Here is a 25,197-nt window from a genome sequence, read left to right as displayed (position 1 = left end):
ATACATGTTTGTAACTAATGTAAACATAAATATAAAAAATTACTCAACACATGAAGCCTGCCGTATTTCATGTCTTATTTCTTACAATTAGGTGCTCTGTGCTCAAAACTAATCTTATTAAGCGCACATTAAACCACTGTCGGCACTGGAGTGCTGCTTTGGGCTGCAATGGAGTGCTTCAGTTGGAGTTTGGTGAGAGGGGGAATTTGCTGAAGAGGGAAGGAGGGGTCCTTTCATTTTCTACCTTTCCTCAGTAAGAAGAGCGGCAGCCTTGGTTAAGTAGGACCTGGTAACTATTTCTTATGTCCTTAATATTCTCTAAACTAGAGGAAGTAAAAGTAAAGGGAGCAAGTTAAGGGTAAGTCATGAACACTTCCAGTGTCCAGAGCGACCATGTGTGCACAATGCAGATGCAGCTACTCAAAATCCGCGTTTTGGAGCTCGAGCTGGAGCTGAAGTCACTGTGGAGCATCTGCAAGAATGAGATCTTCGTGGACAGCATACACAGTGAGGTGGTCACACCGTAGGTAAAGAGTGCACAGGCAGAAAGGAAACGACCGCCAGAGTAAAAGCACTAGGCAGGTAGTGCAGGAGTCCTCTGGGTCTATCTCCCTCTCCAGCAGGTTTTCTGTTTTGGACATTGCTGGGGGAAATGGTTTCCTAGTGGAATGCAGGAAAAGCCAAGTTTGTGGCACCACAAGTGGCTCAGCTGCACAGATTGGGCGGAAAAAAGAATGGGAGAGCAATAGTGATAGGAGTTTCTATCATAAGAGGAACAGACAGACGTTTCTGCGGCCGCAGACGTAACACCAGGATGATATGTTACCTCCCTGGCGTCAGGGTCAAGAGTGTCTCTGAGCAGTTGCAGGACACACTGAAGGGGGAGGGTGAACAGCCAGAGGTCGTGGTCCATATCGGTACCAACAACATAGGCATAAAGAGGGAAGAGATCCTAAAAGCAGAATATAGGGAGCTAGGAAACAAATTAAAAAGCAGGACCTCAAAGGTAGTAATCTCAGGGTTACTCCCAGTGTCATGTGCTAGCAAGATCAGGAATAGGAGAATAGATCAGATTAATGTGTGGCTGGAGGTGTAGGAAGGAGGGGTTTAGACTCCTGAGGCATTGGGACCGATTCTGGGGAAGATGGGACCTATGCAAGCCAGATAGGTTACACCCCAGCAGGACCGGAACCACCATTCTCACAGGAGTATTTGCTAGTAGTGTGGGGGAAGCCTTAAACTAGATTGGCAGGGGGATGGGAACCTGAGTGAGGAGACACAAGAGAGGGAAACAAAGATAGGAATGAAAGACAGAAAAGTGGAAAGCAAAAAGTGGAAGGCAGAGGAAACAAGGGCTAGCAGCAAATAAGGCCATAGTACAATAAAATGTTAAAAAGATAAGTCTAAAGGCATGAATGCATGGAGTATTTGCAATAAGGTAGACGAATTAACAGCGCAAACAGATGTAAACGGTTTTGATATGATTGTGTTTACGGAGACATGGCTGCAGATGACCAAGGCTGGGAACTGAACATCCAAGGGTGCTTGATATTTAGGATGGACAGGCAAAAAGAAAAAGGAAATGGCATGATGTTGTTAGTTAAGGGTGAAATCATTGCGACAGTAAGAGAGGATAATGACTCAGAAAACATAGATGTAGAATCAGTCCGGATGGAGCTAGGAAGCAACAAGGTGCAGAAAACATTAGTGGGAGTTGTCTGTAGGCCTCCAAACAGTAGTGATACGATAGGGGACTGCAATAAACAGGAAACTAGAGATGCATGTAACAAGGGTGGTACAGTAATCATGGGTGACTTTAATCTACATATAGAATGGGCAAACCAAATTAGCAATAATACTGTGGCAGATTAATTCCTGGAGTATGTACGAAATGATTATTTAGACCAACATGTCGAGGAACCGACTAGGGAATAGGCTATCCTGGATTTGGTACTGTGCAATGAGAAGGGGTTAATGAATAATCTTGTGCGGGGTCCTTTAGGAAATAGTGACCATAACATGATAGAATTCTTCATTAGGATGGAAAGTGAAATAGTCCTCGACCTGAAACTAAGGTTCTAAATTTTAAAGGAAACTATGAAGGTATGAGGCGTGAATTGGCTTAGATAGATTGCGGAACATCACTAAAAGGTGGATAGGCAAAAGCTAATATTTCAAACAAGAATGTATGCAAGAGTTATACATTCCTTTCTGGCATAAACATGTAACAGGAAATGCAGCCCAACCATGGCTAACAAAAGAAATTAGGGATAGTATTAGATCCAAAGAGGAATCATATTAAGTTGCTAGAAAAAGTAGCAAGCCTGAGGATTGGGAACAGTTTAGAATTCAGCAAAGGAGGACCAAGAGATTGATTAGAAGGGGAAAAATAGAGTATGAGAGTAAACTTGCAAGGAACATAAAAATGGACTGTAAAAGCTTCTATAAGTATGGTAAAAATAAAAAAAGGTTAGTGAAGACAAATGTAGGTTCCTTACAGTCCGAAACAGGAGAATTTACAATAGAGAACAAGGAAATTGCAGTACAATTAAACAACTACTTGTGTTCAAGGGAGACACAAATAACTCTCTAGAAATGCAAGGGAACCCAGGGTCTAGTGAGGAGGAGGAATTGAAGGAAATTAGTATTACTAAAACAATAGTGCTGGAGAAAATAATGGGACTGAAAGCTGATAAATCCCCAGGACCCGATAATCTACTAAAGGAGGTGGCCATGGAAATCATGGATGCGTTGGTTGTCATCTTTCAAAATTCTGTAGATTCTGAAACAGTCCCGGCAGATTGGAGAATGGCATAATGTAACCCCATTATTTAAAAAAGGAGGGAGAAAACAGTGAACTACAGACCGGTTAGCCTAACATTAGCAGTAGGGAAAATGTTACAGTCAATTATAAAGGATGTGATAACAGGGCACTTGGAAAATATCAACGGGATTAGACAGAGTCAACATGGATTTATGAAAGGGAAATCATGTTTGACAAACCTACTGGAGGTTTTTGAGCCCATAACAAGCAGAATAGATAAGGGAGAACCAGTGGATGCGGTGTATTTGGATTTTCAGAAAGCTTTTGATAAAGTCACACATAAGAGTTAGTGTGCAAAATTAAAGCAGATGGGATTGGGGGTAATATATTGGCATGGACTGTGAATTGGTTAGCAGAGAGGAAACAAAGTAGGAATAAACAGGTCTTTTTTGAAGTGGCAGGCGGTGACTAGTGGGGTACTGCAGGCATCAGTGCTTGGGCCCCTGCTATTCACAATATATATAAATGATTTGGATGAGAGAACCAAATGTAATATTTCCAAGTTTGCTGATGACACGAAACTTGGTGGGAATGTGAGCAATGAGGGTGTTAAGAGGCTTCAAGGAGATTTTGACAGGTTGAGTGAGTGGGCAAATACATGGCAGATGCAGTATAATATGGATAAGTGTGAAGTTATCCACTTTGGTAGGAAAAACAGAATGGCAGAGTACTGGGTGTCCTTGTAAACCAATCACTGAAAGCAAGCATGCAGGTGCATAAAGCAATTAAGGCAGCAAATGATATGTTGGCCTTTATCACGAGAGGACTGGAGTACAGGAACAAGGCTTTCTACTGCATTTATACAGAACCTTGGTGAGACCACACCTGGAGTATTGTGTGCAGTTTTGGTCTCCTTATCGACGAAAGGATATACTTGCCATAGAGGGAGTGCAGTGAAGGTTCACCAGACTGATTCCTGGGATAGCAGGATTGTCGTATGAGGGGAAATTGGGCCGACTAGGGCTGTATTCACTGGAGTTTAGAAGAATGAGGGGCCATCTCATTGAAAAGTATAAAATTCTGACAGGGAAGGGCAGACTGGATTCAGGGATGATGTTTCCCCTGGCTGGGGTGTCTAGAACAAGGGGTCACAGTCTCAGGATAAACCATTTAGGACTGAGATGAGAAGAAACGTATTCACTCAGAGGGTGGTGAACCTATGGAATTCTCTGCCACAGAAGGCTGTGGAGGCCAAGTCACTGAATATATTTAAGGAGGAAATAGATTTCTGGACTCTAAAGACATCAAGGGGTATAGGGAGAGCGTGGGAGTACAGCATTGAGATAGAGAATCAGCCATGATCATACTGAATGGCGGAGGGGCCAAGTAGCGTACTTCCGCTCCTATTTTCTATGTAGCATATGATGATCACTATTAAGTGAATTACTTAAATTTACTCCAAGTTGATATTTTTATTGCATCTGTTTCACATGCACAATCTTTCACTCACACAGAATGTTATTCAACATAAACATGAAAGGCAGGCAAAGGGAGAGCTATCCAATCCAGTCTGTTGCTCCAGAGCAGAGCAGAGACATTCTGAGAGAAATGGAAGTGTGACATCACAGGAAAATAAATGTGATTATCTGTTTCATATACCAAAAGTGAGTTGGTCCACTAGAGAGTGAGAATCGGAATTAATAATGGAAAATGAAGAAATGGCAGATGAATTGAACAGATATTTAAATAACATCCCAGAAATAACTGTGAATCAGGAGGTGAAAGAGAGGTACTTAAAACAATACAATCACCAGGAAAAGGGTACTGAGAAAACTATTAGAACTAAAAGCTGACGACTCCATAGTTCCTGATGGACTTCATCCTAGGGCTTAAAAGAAGTGGCTGCTGAGATAGTAGATGCACGGTTTTAATTTTCCAAAATTCCCTAGATTCTGGAAAGGTCCCATCAGATTAGAAAATAGAGAATGTGATCCTCTATTCAAGAAAGAAAGGAGACAGAAAGCAGGAAACTACAGGCCAGTTAGCTTAACATCTGTCATAGGGAAATTGCTGGAATCTATTATTAAGAAGGTTATAGCAGGGCACTTAAGAAAATCTAAATGTAATCAAGCAAAGTCAACATGGTTTTGTGAAAGGGCAGGGAATTCAATAATAATTTATTGGAGTTCTTTGAAGAAGTAACAAGAAACGTGGATGAAGGGGAACCTGTGGATGTGCTGCACTTAGATTTCTGAAGGCATTTGACAAGGCGGAATATAATGTAGGAAAACATGAACTTGTTCACTTTGGCAGGAAGACTAGAAAAGCAGCACACTATTTAATTGCAGAGACACTGCAGAATTTGGAGGTACAGAGGGACCTGGGTAACCTGGTGCACGAATCAGGAAAAGTTAGCATGCAGGTGATTAGGAAGGCAAATAGAATGTTGTTGTTTATGTTAAGGGGAATGGAATAAAAAAGTAGAGATGTTTTACTAGAGTTGTACAGGACAGAAACCACATCTAGGGTACTGCGTACAGTTTTGGTCTCTTTATTTAAGGAGGGATATAAATGTGTTAGATGTCTTAGAGAAGGTTCACTCAACTAATACCTGGGATTGGTGGGGTGGGGTTATCGCTGGCAAGAGGGTTATTTTATGAGGAAAGGTTGGACAGGCTGGGTCTGTATTCACTGGAGTTTAGAAGATTAAAAGGTGATCTTATTGAAACATGATCCTGAAGAGACTTCTCCGGGTGGGTGCTGCAAGGATGCTTCCCCTTGTAGGGGAGACTAGAACTAGGGGGCACAATTTAAAAATAAGGGGTCTCCTATTTAAGATGGAGATGAGAAGAAATTTTTTCTCTGAGGGTCATGAACCTATGGAACTCTTCCCTGGAGAGCGGTGTAGGCAGAGTCAATGAATATTTTTAAGGCAGAGATAGTTAGATTCTTGACTAACAATGGAGTCAAAGGTTATCGAGTTGAGGCTATAAGCAGATTAGCCATGATCTTACTGAATGGCGGAGCAGGCTCAAGGGGCCAAATAACTTACTCCTGCTCCTAATTCGTATAAACACACAGCACTTCATTTTAGCAAGGACTGAGCAAAAATCCAGCATAATAGAACTCTTCCACACAGAAAATTCTTGCAAGATTAATTTTCCGTAACTCAATCAAGACTATTGAAGGAAAGCAAGCAGGAATTTGTTAAAGGTAAATTGTGCTTAACTAACTTGGTTGAGTTTTTTTGATATCAGGTGGTTGATGAGGATAACATGTTTGATGTGGTGTAAATGGATTTCCAAAAAGCATGTGATAAAGTGTCATATAATAGGCTTGTCAGCAAAGCTGAATCCGTTGGAATAAGTGGGACAGTGGTAGTAGGGATACAAAGTTGGCTGAATGACATGAAACAGAGAGTAATGGTGAACTGACATCTACCTTGCAGAGGCTGAATACTGACGCATCTTCCTGGACCAAGACCCCATCAAGCCGCTAGGACTTGAAAAGGAATATTCCACATGGTCAGTAGCCTCATCTCCTCTGTGACCTTCCCTCCATAGCTTCCCACCTTAGTTTCCCAACCTTGTACAGCTTGCTTCTACCTCCTTCCAAAGATCCATAAACAGGACTGTTATGGTAGACCCATTGTTTCAGCCTGACCCTGCCCCACTGAACTGATCTCTTCCTACCTTGATACCATTCTTTCACCCCTTGTTCTGTCTCTCCCTACCTACATCAATGACTCTTCTGATGCCTTCCGTCACTTTAAAATTTTCCATTTTCTTGACCCTAACTGCCTTCTCTTCACCATGGATGTCTAATCTTTCTACACCTCCATCCACCACCAGGACGGTCTCAGGGCTCTCCAATTCTTCCTTAAATGGAGGCCCAACTAGTTTCCATTGACCACCACCCTCCTCCATCTGGCTGAACTTGTTCTCTCATTGAACAATTTCTCCTTTAATTAATCTCACCTCCTCCAAATAAAAGGTGTTGCAATGAGTACCCGTATGGATCCTCACTATGCCTGCCTTTTTATGGAATAAGTGGAATATTCCTTTTCCAGTCCTAGCTGGGCCCCGTCCCTCAACTCTTTTTCCCATCCATTGATAGCTGTATCAGTGCTGTGTGCTGCTCTCTCCCCGAATTTCAAAACTTGTTCGACCTTGTTTCCAATTTCCACCCTTCTTTCAGTTTCACATGGTCCATCTCCGGCTTCTCCTTCCCCTTCCTTGACTTCTCTGTCTCTAGTTTTGGCGACACACAGCAATGATCTGTTTGGAGTGGCCATTATCCCTCAGGACAGCTTTGATGCACTCTATTCCAACGTCAAGATTGCAAAGTGAGCAAATGGTTCACTCCCTATTTGAGATTGCCAATAAGGCCTATCTTGTTGTGCATGGAGCTTTAGCTGTCCCAACGTGTATATTCAGCAGTGAAGGTAGACTTGCAGTCGGCAGCCTTAGAGAACCCATTAACGAACTTCTCAACTAACATGTAGAGGAAAGGGAGCTTGTTCAGACTGCTCTATTTCAAAGGGATGGAGTACATTAAGATGTGTAAGGAAATTCTTAAATGCAGCTGCAGATTCTAACATAGTAAACGTGTCATCTACGTATTGGAAATAATCGAAAACACGTTTCTCTTGGAAACTGAAGAAAATGTTAGCGAGAGCTGGGCTTGGAGGGGGTCCCATGGCAACACCATCTGTTTGGACATACCTAGTGTCATCAAAGCTGAATTCAATTGCATGAGTTGCAACTCAAACTAAGGTGCAAAGCTATCCACAGGATAATGGCTATCTCGATCAGATCATTGCTCGCTGTGTATCATGCCCACTCATGAATGGGCCAAAGGCCACCATTTTCAGACCAGAATAGTGCCCAGTATAACTCAAATTTTGAAGTATCTCAAAAGTCTGAACAACAGGTGAAGCTAACTGTTTCATGCTGCTACTATGCAGTGGCAATATGAGTGACATTTTCCACGAACAGGATGCTGGCATCAAGCCAAAAAGACTTACTGCCTATCACACAAATAAGTAATGTGGTATATGAATTTCAGTGCCAGTGTGATGCCAGGTATATAGGCCGTATGTACCAATGACTGGCAGACCATATCAAACAGCATATCATTTCGGCTGTTCGCAATAGGCAGAGTACTAACTGTATTCAACCAACCAGTGCTTGCAAAGCTCAGAACATAATATCTAATGGTAGAATGGGCATTTGCTGAGCAATCCTGAGTGTGCTAAATACACTCACAACCAATTTAAGATTATCAGTTGGACTCGCAATGTAGCTCACTTATGCTTGCTAGAGGCTATTTGCATTCATATGCAGGGGCTATCCTGTGCAGGCAGAAGGAATATGTCCAGACACCACCTTTTTTGAATAAACAAAAGCTCCCTGGTGCATTTGCTATGGCAAGGTCTCGACCAATCAGAGCTGACTTGCCAACCAATCAGCACCTCTTTTCTCATGTAATCTAAATTGGTCCCGTTGAAATTTGGCATTCTTGCCTCTGTCCTGATGAGTGCAAGAAGAAAAGCTTCAACAACAGGTCTCTTTCTTCAGCAATTACTCAAGTTCTGTACTTCCAAGTGACTATTTTTACATTTCTGATACCAGTGACTAGAAAATCTCACTGGGTAGCAAATAATTGGTGCTCTCAGCAATTACCTTTGACATGGATTCTTGGCAAAATATTCTGGAATGGTGCTGCATGTAGGAGGTCACATACTTCCTCTAGAGACTGAAGAGAAAAGACAAATTCAGGCAACAATTTCGAAGTGGGGCAGAAAACTGTGCAAAAATTTGCTATTGTATTACAAATAAAAAAGTAACTTATGAAATAATTAATTATTGTGATAATTGCCTGATTCTTAACTAATTACATTCAGTAGCAGGTTTGTGCTAGAGGGCATGAGCTGTTAATTAAGCAATGAGCATGTGAGCTTGGTTCACAAGGATTCCTCTTCCCTGAATGGAACAGCTGAATGGGGGCTTCCTACAAAGGGCAGAGTTGAGGTGCTTTCATACCAGCGGGTGATGGGGAAATTGGATTATTCAATAGTAACTTCCAAAAAAAGAGGTACACTGTATACTAGAAATTTGTAGAGCTACGGGGAAAGAGCATGGGCTGGAACTAATTGGATAATTCTTCAAAGAACCTCACATAAATCATGGGCCCAAACAACAACAAATATGCTGTATCATTCCGTAAGTACTCAATAGTTGCAAATTAATAAAGTTGTACTCATTCTGACTTTGCAAGGACTGAAAAGCAACTTATTTTAAATGCTGTGTAAAAAGATTCAACACTCAATGGTTTTAATAAACAAATATATAGAGCACACAAATCAATTTTTAAAAATTTATTCACGGGATGTGCACTTTGCTGGCTAGGCCAGGATTTATTGCCCATCCTTAATTGCCCTTGAGAAGGTAGTGGTAAGCTGCCTTCTTGAACCGTTGCATTCCATGTGGTGTAGGTACACCCACATGTGCTGTGAGGAAGGGAGCTCCAGGATTTTGACCCAGTGACATTGAAGGAACGGTGATATATTTCCAAGTCAGGATGGTGAGTGACTTGGAGGGGAACTTCCAGATGGTGATATTCCCATCTATCTGCTGCCCTCGTCCTTCTAGATGGTGGTGGTCATGGGTTTGGAAGGTGCTGTCAAAGGTGCCTTGGTGAATTCCTGCAGTGCATCTTGTAGATGGTACACACTGCTGCTACTGTGTGCTGGAGGGAGTGAATGCTTGTGGATGTGGTGCCAATCAAACTGGCTGCTTTGTCCTGGATGATGTCAAGCTTCTTGAGTGCTGTGGGAGCTGCACTCTTCCAGGCAAGTAGGAAGTATTCCATCGTACCCCTGACTTGTGCCTTGTAGATGGCTGACAGGCTTTGGGGAGTCAGGTGGTGAGTTACTCACCGCATGACTCCTAGCCTCTAACCTGCTCTTGTAGCCACAGTATTTATATGGCTAATCCAGTTCAGTTTCTGGTCAATGGTAACCCCCAGGATGTTGATAGTGGGGAATTCAGTGATGATAATGCCATTGAACATCGAGGGGTGATGGTTAGATTCTCTCTTGTTAGAGATGGTCATTGCCTGGCACTTGTGTGGTGCGAATGTTACTTGCCACTTGTCAGTTCAAGCCTGGATATTGCCCAAGTCTTGCTGCATTTGGACATGGATTGCTTCAGTATCTGAGGAGTCGCAAAAAGGTGCTGAACTTTGTGCAATCATCAGCGAACATCCCCACTTCTGATCTTATGATGGAAGGAAGGTCATTGATGAAGCAGCTGAAGATGGTTGGGCCCTGGACACTACCCTGAGGAACTTTGTGCTAATTAATTAATGTGCTAATTAACAGAGTTCTTTGTTAAGAAATGAACAGCAGCAAATATACAATTACTGAACATGCCATAAAAAATTGTTGCTGTGAAATATTTTGCTAATTTACTAGATAATGAAGTGCAGTTCAATACAGAACAAGCTTGAAAAAAAAAGCAAAAACATAAGCACCATATACTGGAACGTGGAAAAGATGTCTTGAAATTTATATTCAGTTGTCGAAAAGCTGCATTTCCTACAAAAGCCTCAGAACACATTCAACCCAAGGCAAGTCAAGATGTTATTAAAGAATATAAAACTGAATGAGAAGGGAGGATTCAACATTATATATCACAGTATCTTTACAGTGCAGGAGGCGGCCATTCGGCCCATCGAGTCTGATGAGTGAGAAACAGAGTTAATGCTTTGTGTCCGTATGACTCTTTTTCAGAGCTCTGAAGAGTCATATGGACTCAAAATGTAAACTGTTTCTCTCTCCACAGATGCTGCCAGACCTGAGTTTATCCAGCATTTTCTGGGTTTTTTTTTCAGATTTCCAGCATCCGCAGTATTTTGCTTTTATTATAGGCAGTATTTATTGCCCCTTCCAATTTGAGCTGAGGGTGTTAAGAATCAGTATAGCGCAGAACTGGAGTCACATGTAGACCAGATTACGTTGGGGTGGTAGGTTCCTTTTCCTGAATGAAAACCATAAGTAAAGAACTGGACATTCTGGGGCTCTTCTTCTGGAACAAAGAGACGAAGAGGACACTGGATATAAATTATAAAGGAGCTAAAATGGAGTGGATGTGGAAAAACTGTCTCCGCTTATGAGTCTGGAGTAATGGGGCATAAATATTAGATAGCCATTAACAGGTGAAATGAAGAATTTAGTAGTAATTTCTTTACACAGAGAATGTGGAACTCTGGCAAATGAAAAGGCTGAAGTAAATGACGCTGACACATTAAAGGGGAGGGTTGGCACATACACGAAGGAGAGAATAGAGAATTTTGGGAGCAGTTTGGGCAAATATAATTAGAGTGGGAGGCTCTTATGAATTATAAATATTGGTGTATATACTGTTGGGTTTCTACGTTTGCTTACCAGTCTCACATACAGGACTGGTAAACGAGACATAGCTTTGGTTTATTTGAAGAAACAATACAGGGTTGCTCAGCATATTTTATGGGTTCAACAACTAATGAGGACAGCACTGCAGCAATTCTACGCACACACTACTAGCTGCTGGTCACGTGCTGCTCTACATCCTGGTTACTTGCTCATTTGCACATTCCCATAAAACATAGCTATTCACAACTTATACCAGTTGGGCTGAGTGGGCAGATTCTAGATCCTATGTAATCAGTGAACAATTAACTTCTTGCTTTTACCTTTTCTAACTTTTTCATCCTGTAAAGATTGGCTCTTGCTGTACTACAGGGGTAGAAGCAAGCTGTTTGGTGAGTATCTGGTAAGCGGTTAAGGTCTATTCTATTCCTAAGGTTTAAAATAGTATACAAACTAGCGGTAAGGTTAATGAAATGAATTTTAAAAAAAGGAAAATTAATTGAATACAATAATTTCAGTAGTTAATAAAGGCACATTGAGGGTGGCAGGATAGGCAACGTGCCATGGCTGCAGCATGTGGGAGCTCCTGGATACAGGGTAAACACGTCTGCAGTAAGTGTTTGCGGCTTGAGGAACTTTGGCTCAGAGTCACTGAACTGGAGGCTGAGCCAAAGACACATGCAACACATCAGGGAGGGGGGGAAAAGTTACCTAGATACCTCGTACCAGGAGGCAGTAACATCTCTTCGGACAGTGATTTGGTCAGTGGTCAGGGACAGGAGGGTGTGACGGCGAGTGAGGCAGGTAAGGGGGCCCAGAGGGCAGAAGCACAGGAGCCTCAGCCTTTGGTTTTGTCCAACAGATTTGAGGTTCTTTCAGCTTGTTTGGGTGAGAGTGGGAGCTGCAGGGTGGATGAGCTGACTGACCATGACACTGTGGTACAGGAAGCTATTCATCTGGGGAGAGCAAAAAGGAATGTAGCGGTAGTAGGGGACAGTATAGTGAGGGGGATTAACACTGTTCTCTACAGCAAAGAGCGAGAATCCAGAAGGCTGTGTTGCCTGGCCGGTGCTAGGGTTTGGGACATCTGCTCAGGGCTGGCGAGGAAGTTGCGGTGGGAGCGGGTGGATCTAGTCAGTGGTCCATGTAGGTAGCAATGACATGGATACAACTAGGAAAGAGGCTCTGCACTATGCAGACTATCAGTATGAGGAGCTAGACACCAAATTAAGAAGCAGAACCTCAAGAGATAATAATCTCTGGATTATTACTTGAACCATGTGCAAATTGACATAGGGCAAAAAGGATTAGAGAAATGAATGCGTGGCTCAAAGACTGGTGTGGGAGAAGTGGGTTCCGGTTCATGGGCACTGCCACCAGTATTGGGAAAAGTGGAATCTGTACCATTGGGATGGTCTACTGTACCGCTAGGATGGTCTACACCTGAACCATGCAGGGACCGGTGTTCTAGCAAGCCACATTATGAGGGAAGTAGAGAGGGGTTTAAACTAAACAGTGGGGGCAAGGGATCAAATTTGGGAAGATGTGGTAAATCAAAGAGTAAATCAAAGACAAGAAAGAAAAGAGAGAAAGAGAGAGATGGGAAACGATAAACAGACCATGACAGGAAGAGACAGATTGTACAAAACCAAGAGTACATCAGCAAGTAAGGCTAGAGGTTACAAACATAATAAAAGAACAAAACTAAAGGCTCTGTATCTGAATGCACGTAGCATTTGTAACAAAACAGATGAACTGAAAGCACAAATAGAAATAAATAAGTGCAATCCGATAGCCATTATAGAGACATGGCTGCAGGATGACATAGATTGGGACATCAATATTGAAACGTACATGACATTTAGGAAGGACAGTAAGCTAGGAAAATGTGGAAGGGTGGCTCTGTTAATTAATGATGGTATTAACACAACAGAGAAGGATGGCCTAAGTTCAGGAAACCAGGTTGTGGAGATGTTTTGGGCAAAGATGAGAAATGACAAAGGCAAGAAGTCACTTGTGGGAGTGGTGCACAGCCCTCCTAACAGTAACCACATGGTAGGGCAGAGTATAAAGGAAAAAATAATGGGAGCTTGTCTGAATGGCATGGCAATTATCATGGGGGATTTTAATTTACATATTGACTAGATAAATCGGATAGGAAACGGTAGCCTTGATGAGGAATTCATAATGTGCTTTAGGGATAGTTTCTTAGAACAGCACGTTCTGAAGCTAACCAGAGAACAGGCTATACTAGACATGGTATTGTGCAATGATTAATTAATTAATTAATGCACGGATTAATTAATGGTCTCATCGTGGAGGCGCTCCTAGGTAGCAGCGATCAAAATATGATTGAATTTTACCTTCAGTTTGAGGGAGAGAAGAGTAGGTCCAAGGCTAGTATTTTAAACTTAAATAAGGGCAATTATGAGGGAATGAAAGCAGAACTAGCTAAAAAGTGAACTGGCAAATGAGGTTAAGGAACAGTTCAATAGAGATGCAGTGGCAGACATCTAAAGGGATATTTCAGAATACTCAGAATAGATACATTCCAACGAGAAAGAAAAATTCCAAGGGGAGGACCCGCCATCCGTGGTTAACTAAAAAAAGATTATATCAAACTTAAAGAAAAAGCATATAATTGTGCAAGGATGGGTGGCAGATCAGAAGACTGGACAGAATATAAAGAATAGCAAAAATGACTAAAAGGTTAATAAGGAGGGAAAAATTAGAGAATGAGAGAAAGTTGGCTAGAAAATCAAAAGCAGGTAGTAAGAGTTTCTACAGATATTTAAATAAGAAGAGTTAAAGTGAATGTTGGTCCTATAGAACGTGAGCCTGGGGAATTTGCAAACTGTTGGAGCGGTGGGCTGATAAGACCATAGAATGAAGTCCATCAGGACCTGGGGATTTACTAGAAGTGGGTAGTGAGATAGTTAATGCGTTGGTTTTAATTTTCCAAAATTCCCTGGATTCGGGGAAGGTTCCATTAGTTTGAAAAATAGCAAATGTAACTCCTTTATTCAAAAAGGGAGGAAGACAGAAAGCAAGGAACTGTAGGCTAGTTAGCTTAACATGTGTCATAGATAAAATGTTAGAAGCTATTATTAAAGATATTATGACATTTGTTATCATCTCAGCTGGTGTTACTACTGGATAAGTCAGATGTCAGGGTAGAACCTGGCTAGATATATCCTAATTTGTATTTTTGCTTTAAAAACATGGTGGGTGGCTACTGAACAGTCACAGGAGTCTGCTGTTGAACTTTTAACAAAAGAATAAAACATTTATTAAACAAGAAATTATATATATTACACGACTCAACCCAACTATACCTTTACAGCTCGATACAAATTTGTAAAGGTAACACTAGTTTTGGGACCTTTCCTCTCTGGTTTGGGAAGTCTGCTCCCTGCAGCTCCTGTCCTACCCTTTCTGGCACTTTCTGCAGAACGGCCCTTCAACTCTGGGGATGTAGAAGGTCACCTGACCTTCTTTGCACACTGTTTCACTTTCTTCCAATTCTTCTGCTTAAGTGCTGAACTATCCTGAAATCTAAAAAAACGAGGAAGAACAAACTGCGCTTGTGCACAGGTCCATCTAACGGCCTGAAGAAATGAACATGCACCAACTGTGCATATACAGCCATTCTCCGGCCAGCACATGTGCAGAAGCTGCTCAGAAAAAGGAACAATATGCGCATGTGTGGCCTTTTTAGAGCTGGCACATGCAGAGAGACTTCTGAGAACTGTAGTTCTCAGCCTCTGTTTTCAAAAGGTAAGTTTTTTTTCTTTTCTTTAGGGCTCGTCACACCTTTTCTCTCAAAAGATAGAAAGCTTCACAACAGTGAAGGTTTCTTTACAATGGCCGTACACCTGCTTTACCAGAACTTATGAACTGCTAACAAATAGCTTATTACATTCCATACAAATAAACTCATTTCGCACCCACACGTCATATCCTACAATTACAAAGATTTAACTAAAACAAAAGTTAACAAATGTAACAAAACTAGCAGAATTTACACACAGAGCTTTCGTAACTCAAACTTTATCTTTCTTTTTCCTCTTATTTCCTGTCTTTAACTCAACAAAGAATGTTTCATTTAAGTCCAAAGCTCAATCACCCTTTTCGTTAGCAGTCGGCGTAATTCCATTCTCAAATTCATTTTCAAGTTCAGTGGTAGGTTCCCATTTTGAGATAAGAAGGTCAGAATGGCACTTTTGGGTGTTAACTCATTTCTCCTTTGATCAAAATCTCTTTTAGTTGTTTCAAGAATGTTATTGAGATGCTTTTTCTGTTCACACAAAAGGGTTTCATACCCCTGCTTGGTTTGATCTTCAGGCATTTTACAATCTTGTTGTTTCCTCCAATCCCATTTCAAACAGTCTTTTTAATTTTCTTGAAGCAATGTCGATCACTTCCTCCCTTTGGAGTTTTATTGTTCGTTCTAACCCTTCAATTCTTTTACATAATCCATAAGCTATATATTTCACTCCTTTGCAGGTTTCAAATGGCTTTTTGCAAACTGTCCACTTTCCTGGATTCCAGCTGTTACATCTCGAGTGTTAACATTGACAAGCATCCTTAAGTCTGGTCTTTGACCCTCCCAGATCATTTTGAGGTTTCAGTCCTTTTTGTTGACAATTCTTAATTTTCAATTCTGCAGGCACTTCTGTTGCTTCCATAGGTCCCATTACTGAGATTGATACATCAGTAATGTTACTTGGATTGCTTCTTTGCTCAACAGGATCATAATTCGGCAAGGAGTTTTTAGTCACAGGAACAACTTTGGAACAGTGACACTTCATACCACATATCTCCTCTTTCATTTTCTCCAGATTGCATTGAGATTCAAGAACCTCATTGCTCTTTGCATGACGAAGTTCTAACAGTTCACTAATTTTGGTTTTTAACTCAGCATTCAACCAATTGTCCTGATTCACCACAAATTTGTTTTCCTGTTCAAGGCATTTTTCACGATACTTCATAGAGACTTTAGATGCTTGAAGTTCATGAAGTTTTAACTGAAGATGACCTTCATCAAATCTGACTGACCTTTATCAAATCTGTTTCTACAAGTTTATCATTTAGACATTGAGTCCTCAAGTCAAGTGTTCTACTTTCTGCAACTTATTCTCAATTGTTCTCACCAATTCTCTTCTTTCATTAGCAAACTCCTCTTTCATACGTGAAAGTTGATTTTGTACATTGATCAGGTTTTCCTTCAGTTGCTTATCGGCGATAGACATCTCATTGTTGGCCACAGCAATTTTTGGAAGTTGGTTAAGATTAACATGATCAACCACCTGCTGCAATACAGTTGTCACCAAATTACTGTCTCTACTATCATTACCCAGAATAAAACCTACCCCTTCCATAGATGAAAGGAATAATTCCCATCATAACAGTTATGTTTACAAAGTCACTTCATAAATTGACTTCACACGATGAAACAGGTGCATAAATTCCATTAATACCCCTTATCAATAGTTTTATGAAGATAAAGTATTTGGAAACCAAATTGTATCATCAGTCACCATCAATGACTGATCTGCTCCAGTATCCCTCTAAATTTTAATTTGTTTACTTATCTTGTCAGAGGAATAAGATAACTTTTCTCCCTTAGAGACAAAACATTCAGAACCTCCAGCAGCCTGACTCTAGCAGTAATCAAAGAAGAATTCTCTGGACTATCCTGAGCCACATCACCCTTTCCCATAGGTTTTGCGGGAACACGTTTCACCTGTACCACTGCTAGAGTTTGAAAACTATTTCCTTTTCTGGTGCAACCTTTCCTGAGGATTCCTTAGGCGTTTCTACTACTGCAATAGGTCTCCCACTTAATTTCCAGCAATCAGTTTTAGTATATCGTTTATTACAATAGAAACATACCATTTTTTAAATGTCACTTAGGCTCTAGCCCATCTCTTCTATTATTTTGGCATCCTTCTGTTTGCTCTCTAGAAATGTTATCTTTCCCATTACCATATTTTCTAGTTCTCAAATTTTCTTGTTGATTCTCATACAACCATTTCCTCCCCTGTAACTGCCTGTGTGAGATATCATAGGTATCTGTGAAAACTTCTGCTTCTCATATCTTTGATATTTGACGCTCATCTAAGTCTTCATGGTTACTGGAACAATATTTCGGAATTCTTCCATAATCAAAATTTTCTTCACATTCTCAAGTTTTCTCTAATTTTAATGATCAAAACCATTGATCCCATAACATTTCTTTTTCTCTTTTAAATTCTACAAATGTCTGATTAGGTTTCTTTTGTAGAGTCCTAAACTTTAATTGATAAGCTTCAGGGACAAGCTCATAAGCATCGAATATTGCCTTTTTAACCACTTCATAGTCTGCAGATTGTTCCTCTGCCAAACTAGTGACTAATTTGGTGACAACTGTATTGCAGCAGGTGGTTGATCATGCTAATCTTATCCATAGCTGTACCTGTCAGGACACTTTGTGCCATTAAAGTCCATGCATCCTTTGGCCACTTCAACTTCACAGCTATCTTTTCAAATCAAGTGAAATATCTTTCAACCCCATCCTCTGTAAATTTGGGCACTAAGCGAAGATTTTTAGTTAAATAAAATTTCTCAGGGGAATCAGAATCATCATCTATCTCTTCTTTCTTCCTTTAAACTTTTCCCTAGCTAAGGTATGTTTGCCTAATTTCTTTCTCTCTTTGAAACTCAAAGCATTCCATTTCTTTTTCCTTTTCCAATGCAAATGTTTTCATTTCCATTTCTTTTGCTCTTATTTTCTTTATTTTTCTAATTCAAATTTTTTCATTTCTCTTTTCCTTCCAATTCAATTTTTTTTCTGATCAATTTCTTTTTCAAGTGCAGGCTTCTGCCTTTATCTCTTTCTATCTCAAGCTGCATTATTTATAACCAAATTTTTGCTACCTCTAGCTGTGACATGCCAATTTTAGGGGTCTCCTCTTTTAATTCTAAATGCTGGGCAAGTACTTGAATCATATCATCCTTAAGAAATTTCACTTTTAGTTCTGCCTTCACTTTATCTGTTAACTCCCTCAGTTTAGCCTCAGTTAAGGATTTCAAATGATCCACTGTTACATCTTCTACCCAGAAAAGTCTTGCAACAGTCAAAGCCATTTTTGAATTCCAACCAGTGTAATATACTTCACAGCAAATCCTGCTCTATGCACAGTAACTCCATGTCCTCGTTTCTTTAAAGATTTCCAATCCCACCAGAGATCCCATCTTATTATGGTATCCTGGACTAGCCCCCACTTTATGATGATCCCAGCTGGTGTTACTACTGGACAAGTCAGATGTCAGGGTTGAACCTGGCTTGATATATCCTAACTTTTATTTTTTTTAAGAAACGTGAAGGGCAGCGACTGAACAGAGTCACATTTATTAAACAAGAAATGATGAACTATATTACACTACTCTTTCACCCCAACTATACCATTACAGATATATACAAATTCAGAAAGATAACACTAGTTACAAAACCTATCTTATACTCTAATGTTCACAGTAAGTATACAGTCTATGTAAACGAATAGGCGAACTGTGATCGAACACACCACACTTCAAAACCAAGCTTCTAAGGATTTCTCATCAACCCTCCAGACACTTGTCACACAATGAGCCAACCAGTCGCACTGAAATCCTATCTTTCCAAGAGGGCTTTCAATCCTCATGTTTGAAGAACAGGCCTTGGAATTCTCTCCCAAACAATGGTTCCACTCGGATGTCTTCAACAACAATCCACCTCCAAGGTTTTGTACTCTCCTTTCCTATGTTCCTTTTTCCTAGATCTCTATGTGCAATCAGGCTTCACCCTCCACACACACTCAGGTATTCAGCTGTGCCAAACAGGACACCACAGCTCCAAAGGCCCGTAGTAAGGAATCACAGCCCTTTGGCTGTCTCCTCAGATCTCATGGCTTCTCACAAGCCCACTTTGTTCCTTGCAGCGCTCTCTCTCTAATTTGGAGCCTTTCCCTCTGTTCCTTATTTTCAAATCCACTGAACAGGACCAATTTCTAATTTCCGTCCTTGTTCCTTGACTTAACTGTCTTCCTGGAACTCCCTTCTGTCCCACTCCCTAGTTTTGGGAGCTTGCTTCTCTGGTTTGGGAAATCTGCTCCCTGCAGCTCCCATCCTGCTGCTTCTGGCACTTTCTGCAGAACGGCGCTCCACTCTGGAGAAGTAGACGGTCACCTGAACTTCTTTTTGCGCTGTTTCGCTTTCTTCCACTTCTCTTCTGCGGAAGCGCAGAGCTGACTTGAAATCTAAAAACACGAAAAAGAACAAACCGCACATGTGCGCAGAGCCATCTACTGGCCTGAAGATGTGAACACACCCTAACTGTGCATGTACGGCTATTCCCCGGCTGGCACATATGCAGAAGCCGAAGTTCAGAAAAAGGAATGATCTGCACACGTTTGGCCTTTTTCGAGCTGGCGCATGCACGGAGACTGCTGAGAACTGTAGTTCTCAGCCTCTGTTTTCAAAAGTTACGGTTTTTTCTTTTCCTTAGGGTTTGTCACACAAGGCACTTAGAAAAATTTAAGGCAATCAGGCAGAGCCAACACGGCTTTGTCAAAGGGAAATCATGTTTAACCAATTTATTGGAGTTCTTTGCTGTGGATAAAGGGGAACCAGTGGGTGTATTGTACTAGAAAGGGAGTTTTTCCTCTGAGCTGTATATAATGTGAACAAACTACAATGGAAATTAGTGCTGTGTTGCTTAGCAAACTCAAAGAATAAGCACAGAAACAAGCTGAATAAGTATCTAGTTATTAAAAGGGTAGGTGGTTAGAGAATATGTATACAACAAAATCATCAAACACCTTGTGAGACTCACCCTGAAATGCAATTACCCAATGCTGAGTATTTGAAATGGTCATTTATCATTTGATTATTCTCATGGGCAAAGAAATATAGAATTTGAGTTGATGCTTAAATTTGTGTTTGGTCAAGTATTTTAATGAGTTAGTCATTTATTTTCTGACTATAACTGGAGGATATTGAGAAAGTACCAAAGAACCCCAGTGCTTAATCTTCAGGCTTTTAAGTTGACACAGAAACAAGGTGCAGCAGGCCCAGCTTCTTGGACAGTTTCTGGAAGTTTTTTTTAATTCATTCAAGGGATGTGGGCTTTGCTGGCTGGTCTAGCATTTATTTCCCATCACTAGTTGCCCTTGAGAAGGTGGTGGTGAGCTGCCTTCTTGAACCGCTGCAGTTCATGTGGTGTAGGCACCCCCACAGTGCTGTAAGGGAGTTGCAGGATTTTGATCCAGTGACAATGAAGGAAGGGCAATATATTTCCAAATCAAGATGGCAAGTGACTTGAAGGGGAATTTCCAGGTGGTGGCGTTCCCATCTATCTGCTGCCCTTGCCCTTCTGGAAGTTATGGCCCTGATGTAATACATAATCCTTAGCAATGTATTTAATGGTTGACAGTATGCATGCAGTAATAGTGACATAATATAATAAAAATCTCTAAATACAACTGTTACGTAGAAATTCTGCTTTTCATTTCTGAGCAATTTACTTCAAACCATAGAATTTTCACTTGGGTTGAGCATGTTGCCTTCATCGGCTTTTTTTCCCATGAGGTGGTGGGGGTGGGGAGGTGAGGTTAGGGGAGAGACAGGTGGGTGAAAAGGAACAATTTCCAATGGATTTTCCAATGTGAGTTGGGAAATCTGATAACTTTCTACACCAGGTACACAGTAGTTAAGCAATACTACCTACCAGACTCTGCTCAATAAGAAGACAGAAAAGAACAGCGTTGCCAACTTCTCGTAAATTTTGGAAACACACAGTCTTCAGTTCCGCATATTCCACAATGTCTTTCAGTTGGTGGTGAAAGAATTCCAGAATTCCTGCCATTTAGAAATATAATTTGTTAAACCTAAATGATTACACATTTCATGAAAGTAAAACAAGGGAATGTTAACTTTATCTATTCTATACAGCCATTAGGATGAAGGAAAACCAAGACCCCATCTGCCTTTCCAGTGGTTTAGGTAGACATTAAAGGTCTTGAGATGACTCAAAAAACAGCAAGGGTTTCTTGAGTTTTTGGTATGAAGGTGGGAAACTGGAGCCAGGTTTGTTTTCGGGTCAGGAACCCGCATCCAGTGGGAAACTGAATAAATTGAAGATTTTCACGTCGGTGAGCCCTTAAGTTATTATGGATGTGGATTTCTGTTTCAATTAAGGACATTGGGTGGACTCTCGAAGCTAGAGAACTTCCAGCTTCAGAGATGCACCCTAGCTCCAATACAAGGCAAGTAACTGCAAGGGTGCTACAATAAGAAGGTGCCCTCCCAGCCACTTTTCAAAAGTTTAATTAAAAATATAGAAACCAGCCAGGTGACCATTGTGGGGGGGGGGCGGGCCCTCCACTGGGGACTATTGGTTGTACCTCCACCAGGCAGGCAGGAAGAGGCTGTAGGCCTACCAGGAACACTGGCACTCTGGCCTGCCAGTTGGTCTACCACAATCGTTTCAGGAGGCCCTTTGGTTTCCTCACCTTACCTTAAAATGGATCTTAATGAACTTAATTACCTGCCTCATGGGGGTGTTCTGCCTTATTGGGCCCCAAACTTGCCTTCCCCAAAATGGCCAGCACTAGGTGCAGTGTCCCAAAACTAACATGCTGGCCGGCAAGATCATTTTCAAGGTTGCACCACCTCATTTTCAAGGCTGCTCATCCACTACACCTCCGCTCAGGACTTGGGGCAGTGGGGAGGGACCTGAAAATTCAGTCCCTGGTGTCTGGCCAACATTTCTCACCCAACTACTGTCACCAAGAAAAAGTAATTAATTATTATTTGTGGGATCTTGCTATACGTAAGATGGTGTCTTGTTCATTGAAATATGGTTATTGTTATATCAAAACAAATTATTCTATGCAAAGTGCTTTGAAATATGAAAAATGTTAAAAGGTACTAAATGCAATAACATTTTTGCGATCTTAACCCACTCCTTTGTTCTGGGATAAAAGCTTGTTGGTTCTGAAACAATGCTGCATTTTCTTTTGTCAGCCAGGTGCTTGACATGAGCAGAAATATATTACTAAGGCATCAAGGCATGCTAAATGTTACAGTATCTATCAGACGAATGCAGACTCAAGAGCTTTTGTGCAGGTTGGCTAAAGGAGAGAATCGTCAAGTGTTTTCAGTGATACTGAAGTTTAATAGCTTAGAACCACACAGTTGATCAATGCAGGATATTGGTAAATATTCTGTCACCTTCTGTCAGAACCACACTACATGTTTTGGCATTGGCTTGTATGGTTATCTGGATGAATGTAAGCTGCTGTGAGGTCTTCCTCGCCAAGTTCCATTAATGAGATAAGCTGGGTGGTCAATCAATGGGGGCCTGGAGAGCTGCATGTTCGAGACTGCTGGAAAGGTTTGACATTCCAAGTGTGCAAATCTACACCAACTCAACCCTAAAAAAAAACCTCACTTAACCTCCCCTATAATGGACAGTGGCTTGTTATCCACTGAAGAACTAACAGGCTGAACAAAAATCTAACATGGGAGACAGGAGCTACTAGTTACTAGAATTCTAGCATTGTTGGAAGCATGACTTAGCATAAAATAGATACATTGCCACCATCCTTCTGGCCAGAACATGGACACATCATAACAGACCAAATAGTGGTTTCACCAGTTTGCAGAAAATGCAGAGCTTCAAGATGGTGCATACTTTTCTCCTGTATATTACCTAACCATGCCACAATGCAATAGCACATAAAACGTAATGCTCAAAGTCCCTGTGAGAATGAAGAAATACATAGAAGGAGTGATTATTAACTAGAGTTGAATGAAGAATTAGACAACTAACATATTTCTTCATTCTTTCAATCGCCAGGAACAAAGAAAACAAAAGGCGGGAAAATGCTACGATGTTGAAGATAGCCTGCAGCACTGCAGTGCCAAAGCACTTGTCAATTCTAGTTGCCAATTCAAAATTGTAACAAATTATTCCTTACAGCTACCTTTTAGCCATTGTTGAAATAGCCAATTTGCATATTGGCCACCGTACAAGCAAAATGTGCGCTCTCTCATCCTGGTGAACTGTGACACGAAAACATAAGGATATGGATTCTGATAACTAGTTGGCTACCATTATTAATAGGTTTGCTTTATTTTGCTTGCTAACAGATTTTTGAATAGCTTCTGGCAATATTGAAGACAGTTTGAAACCATACCTTGATAAAGCATATTGGTGTATGCAACCAACTGGTGTGTATTTTCACGTAGTAAGACATTACAGTGCAAAGTATCACGCTAGGTGTACGAGGCCCCTTACACCACAGGGATATTAAGCACTAGCCTGACACTTCACAAACAGCTCTAATTGAACACGGAGTTCACCACCGAATAGTTATGCCTGGATGATCAGCCAGCTTTAAATTGATAGCATTATGTGGTGAATTGTCATGAATTCAAAATGTGGTCTCTGGTAACCACTTTGGTCCTTGGGCATTGTTAGATTGCATAATAAATGGAGTAGCACATGGTTGAAGTTTGGACAGAATTGCAGGATGGGTCGTGTTAGATCCTCCAATTAGCTGTTTCAATCACTAGCTGTAAAGTGGAATTGCATTTAACTTTTTTTGTACATCAAGCATGTTTGGAAATGTAATTCAGAAAGGTGGGTGGGATAACACAGGATTCTGCAAGCATTGTAAAATTCCTGAAAGAAACAAACATTCAGGAGGAATAATAGAGAACACAACTAATGTATGAAATACCTATAAAAAGTGAAGGATTTGTTCTTGAATTCAGACAACTGGTGAATACTGCCAATTGATGCAAGAGAAAAGGAATTAGGCATGCTTTCAACAAGGTTGCAAATGCAGCACACAGGTGCAGCAAGACTAAATGACCAATGGCACTCAGGCATGGTACCAAACTCAATGACTGCATATGGGTAATTTCCATTGATAAGAAATAGGAGCAGGAGAAGGCCATTCAGCCTTTAGGCCTGCTCCACTATTCAATAAGATCATGGCTGATCTTCCACACAATCCCCTAATGTTCAAAAAGCTATCAATCTCTGTCTTCAATATACTCAACAAGTAAGGATTCATAACTTTGTCTACTGCATTCGTTGCTCCCAATGCGGTCTCCTCTACATTGGAGAGGCCAAACGTAAACTGGGCGACCGCTTTGCAGAACACCTGCGGTCTGTCCGCAAGAAAGACCCAAACCTCCCTGTCGCTTGCCATTTTAACACTCTACCCTGCTCTCTTGCCCACATGTCTGTCCTTGGCTTGCTGCATTGTTCCAGTGAAGCCCAACGCAAACTGGAGGAACAGCACCTCATCTTCCGACTAGGCACTTTACAGCCTTCCGGACCGAATATTGAATTCAACAACTTTAGATCTTGAACTCCCTCGTCCATCCCCACCTCCTTTCCGTTTCTTCCCCCTCCCTTTTGTTTTTTGCAATAATTTATATAGATTTTTCTTTTCCCACCTATTTCCATTATTTTTAAATCTATACCTGTAATGCCCTGTCAGTCTTTCCACCCCACCCCCACTAGAGCTGTACCTTGAGTGTCCTGCCATTCATTCTTAATTAGCACATTCTCTTAGATAATATCACCACCTTCAACACCTCTTTGTTCCTTTATCTGTGACATCTTTTGATTATCTGCTCCTATCACTGCTTGCTTGTCCCTACAACCACCCCCCCCACCAAACTTCTCTCCCCTCACCCCCCCCCCACCTTAAACCAGCTTATATTTCACCCCTCTCCTAATATTACTCAGTTTTGTTGAAGGGTCGTGAGGACTCGAAACGTCAACTCTTTTCTTCTCCGCCGATGGTGCCAGACCTGCTGAGTTTTTCCAGGTAATTCTGTTTTTGTTTTGTTTTGGATTTCCAGCATCCGCAGTAGTTTTTTGTTTTTATATTCATAACTTTCTGGGTTGGTGGATTCCAAAGATCCACAGTTCTTTGAGTAAAGAAACATCTCTTTCATCTTAGTCCTAAATGACCAA

General features: G+C 41.1%; 2 protein-coding genes across 2 annotated transcripts in view; one reads left to right on the top strand and one right to left on the bottom strand.

Moving 5' to 3' along the window:
- The window catches only part of cyfip1 (cytoplasmic FMR1 interacting protein 1), a 218,662-nt gene that overhangs the window by 6,000 nt on the left and 187,465 nt on the right, over positions 1–25,197 (bottom strand). The window contains exons 26-27 of the mRNA XM_078545117.1: positions 20,926–21,056; positions 8,449–8,521 (exon numbers count right to left, since the gene is read on the bottom strand). Of these exons, the coding sequence (XP_078401243.1) occupies positions 8,449–8,521; positions 20,926–21,056 (204 nt within the window). The remainder of the gene's footprint in view (positions 1–8,448; positions 8,522–20,925; positions 21,057–25,197) is intronic.
- The window catches only part of LOC144682622 (PI-PLC X domain-containing protein 1-like), a 705,325-nt gene continuing 705,111 nt past the window's right edge, over positions 24,984–25,197 (top strand). The window contains exon 1 of the mRNA XM_078545124.1: positions 24,984–25,048. The gene's annotated coding sequence lies outside the window, so the exon portion shown is untranslated. The remainder of the gene's footprint in view (positions 25,049–25,197) is intronic.

The sequence above is a fragment of the Cetorhinus maximus genome, chromosome 7 (assembly GCF_964194155.1).
Source record: "Cetorhinus maximus chromosome 7, sCetMax3.hap1.1, whole genome shotgun sequence".
Lineage (NCBI taxonomy): Eukaryota > Metazoa > Chordata > Chondrichthyes > Lamniformes > Cetorhinidae > Cetorhinus > Cetorhinus maximus.
The sequence above is the reverse complement of the archived record's forward strand: the minus strand, read 5'-3'. Positions and strand labels throughout refer to the sequence as shown.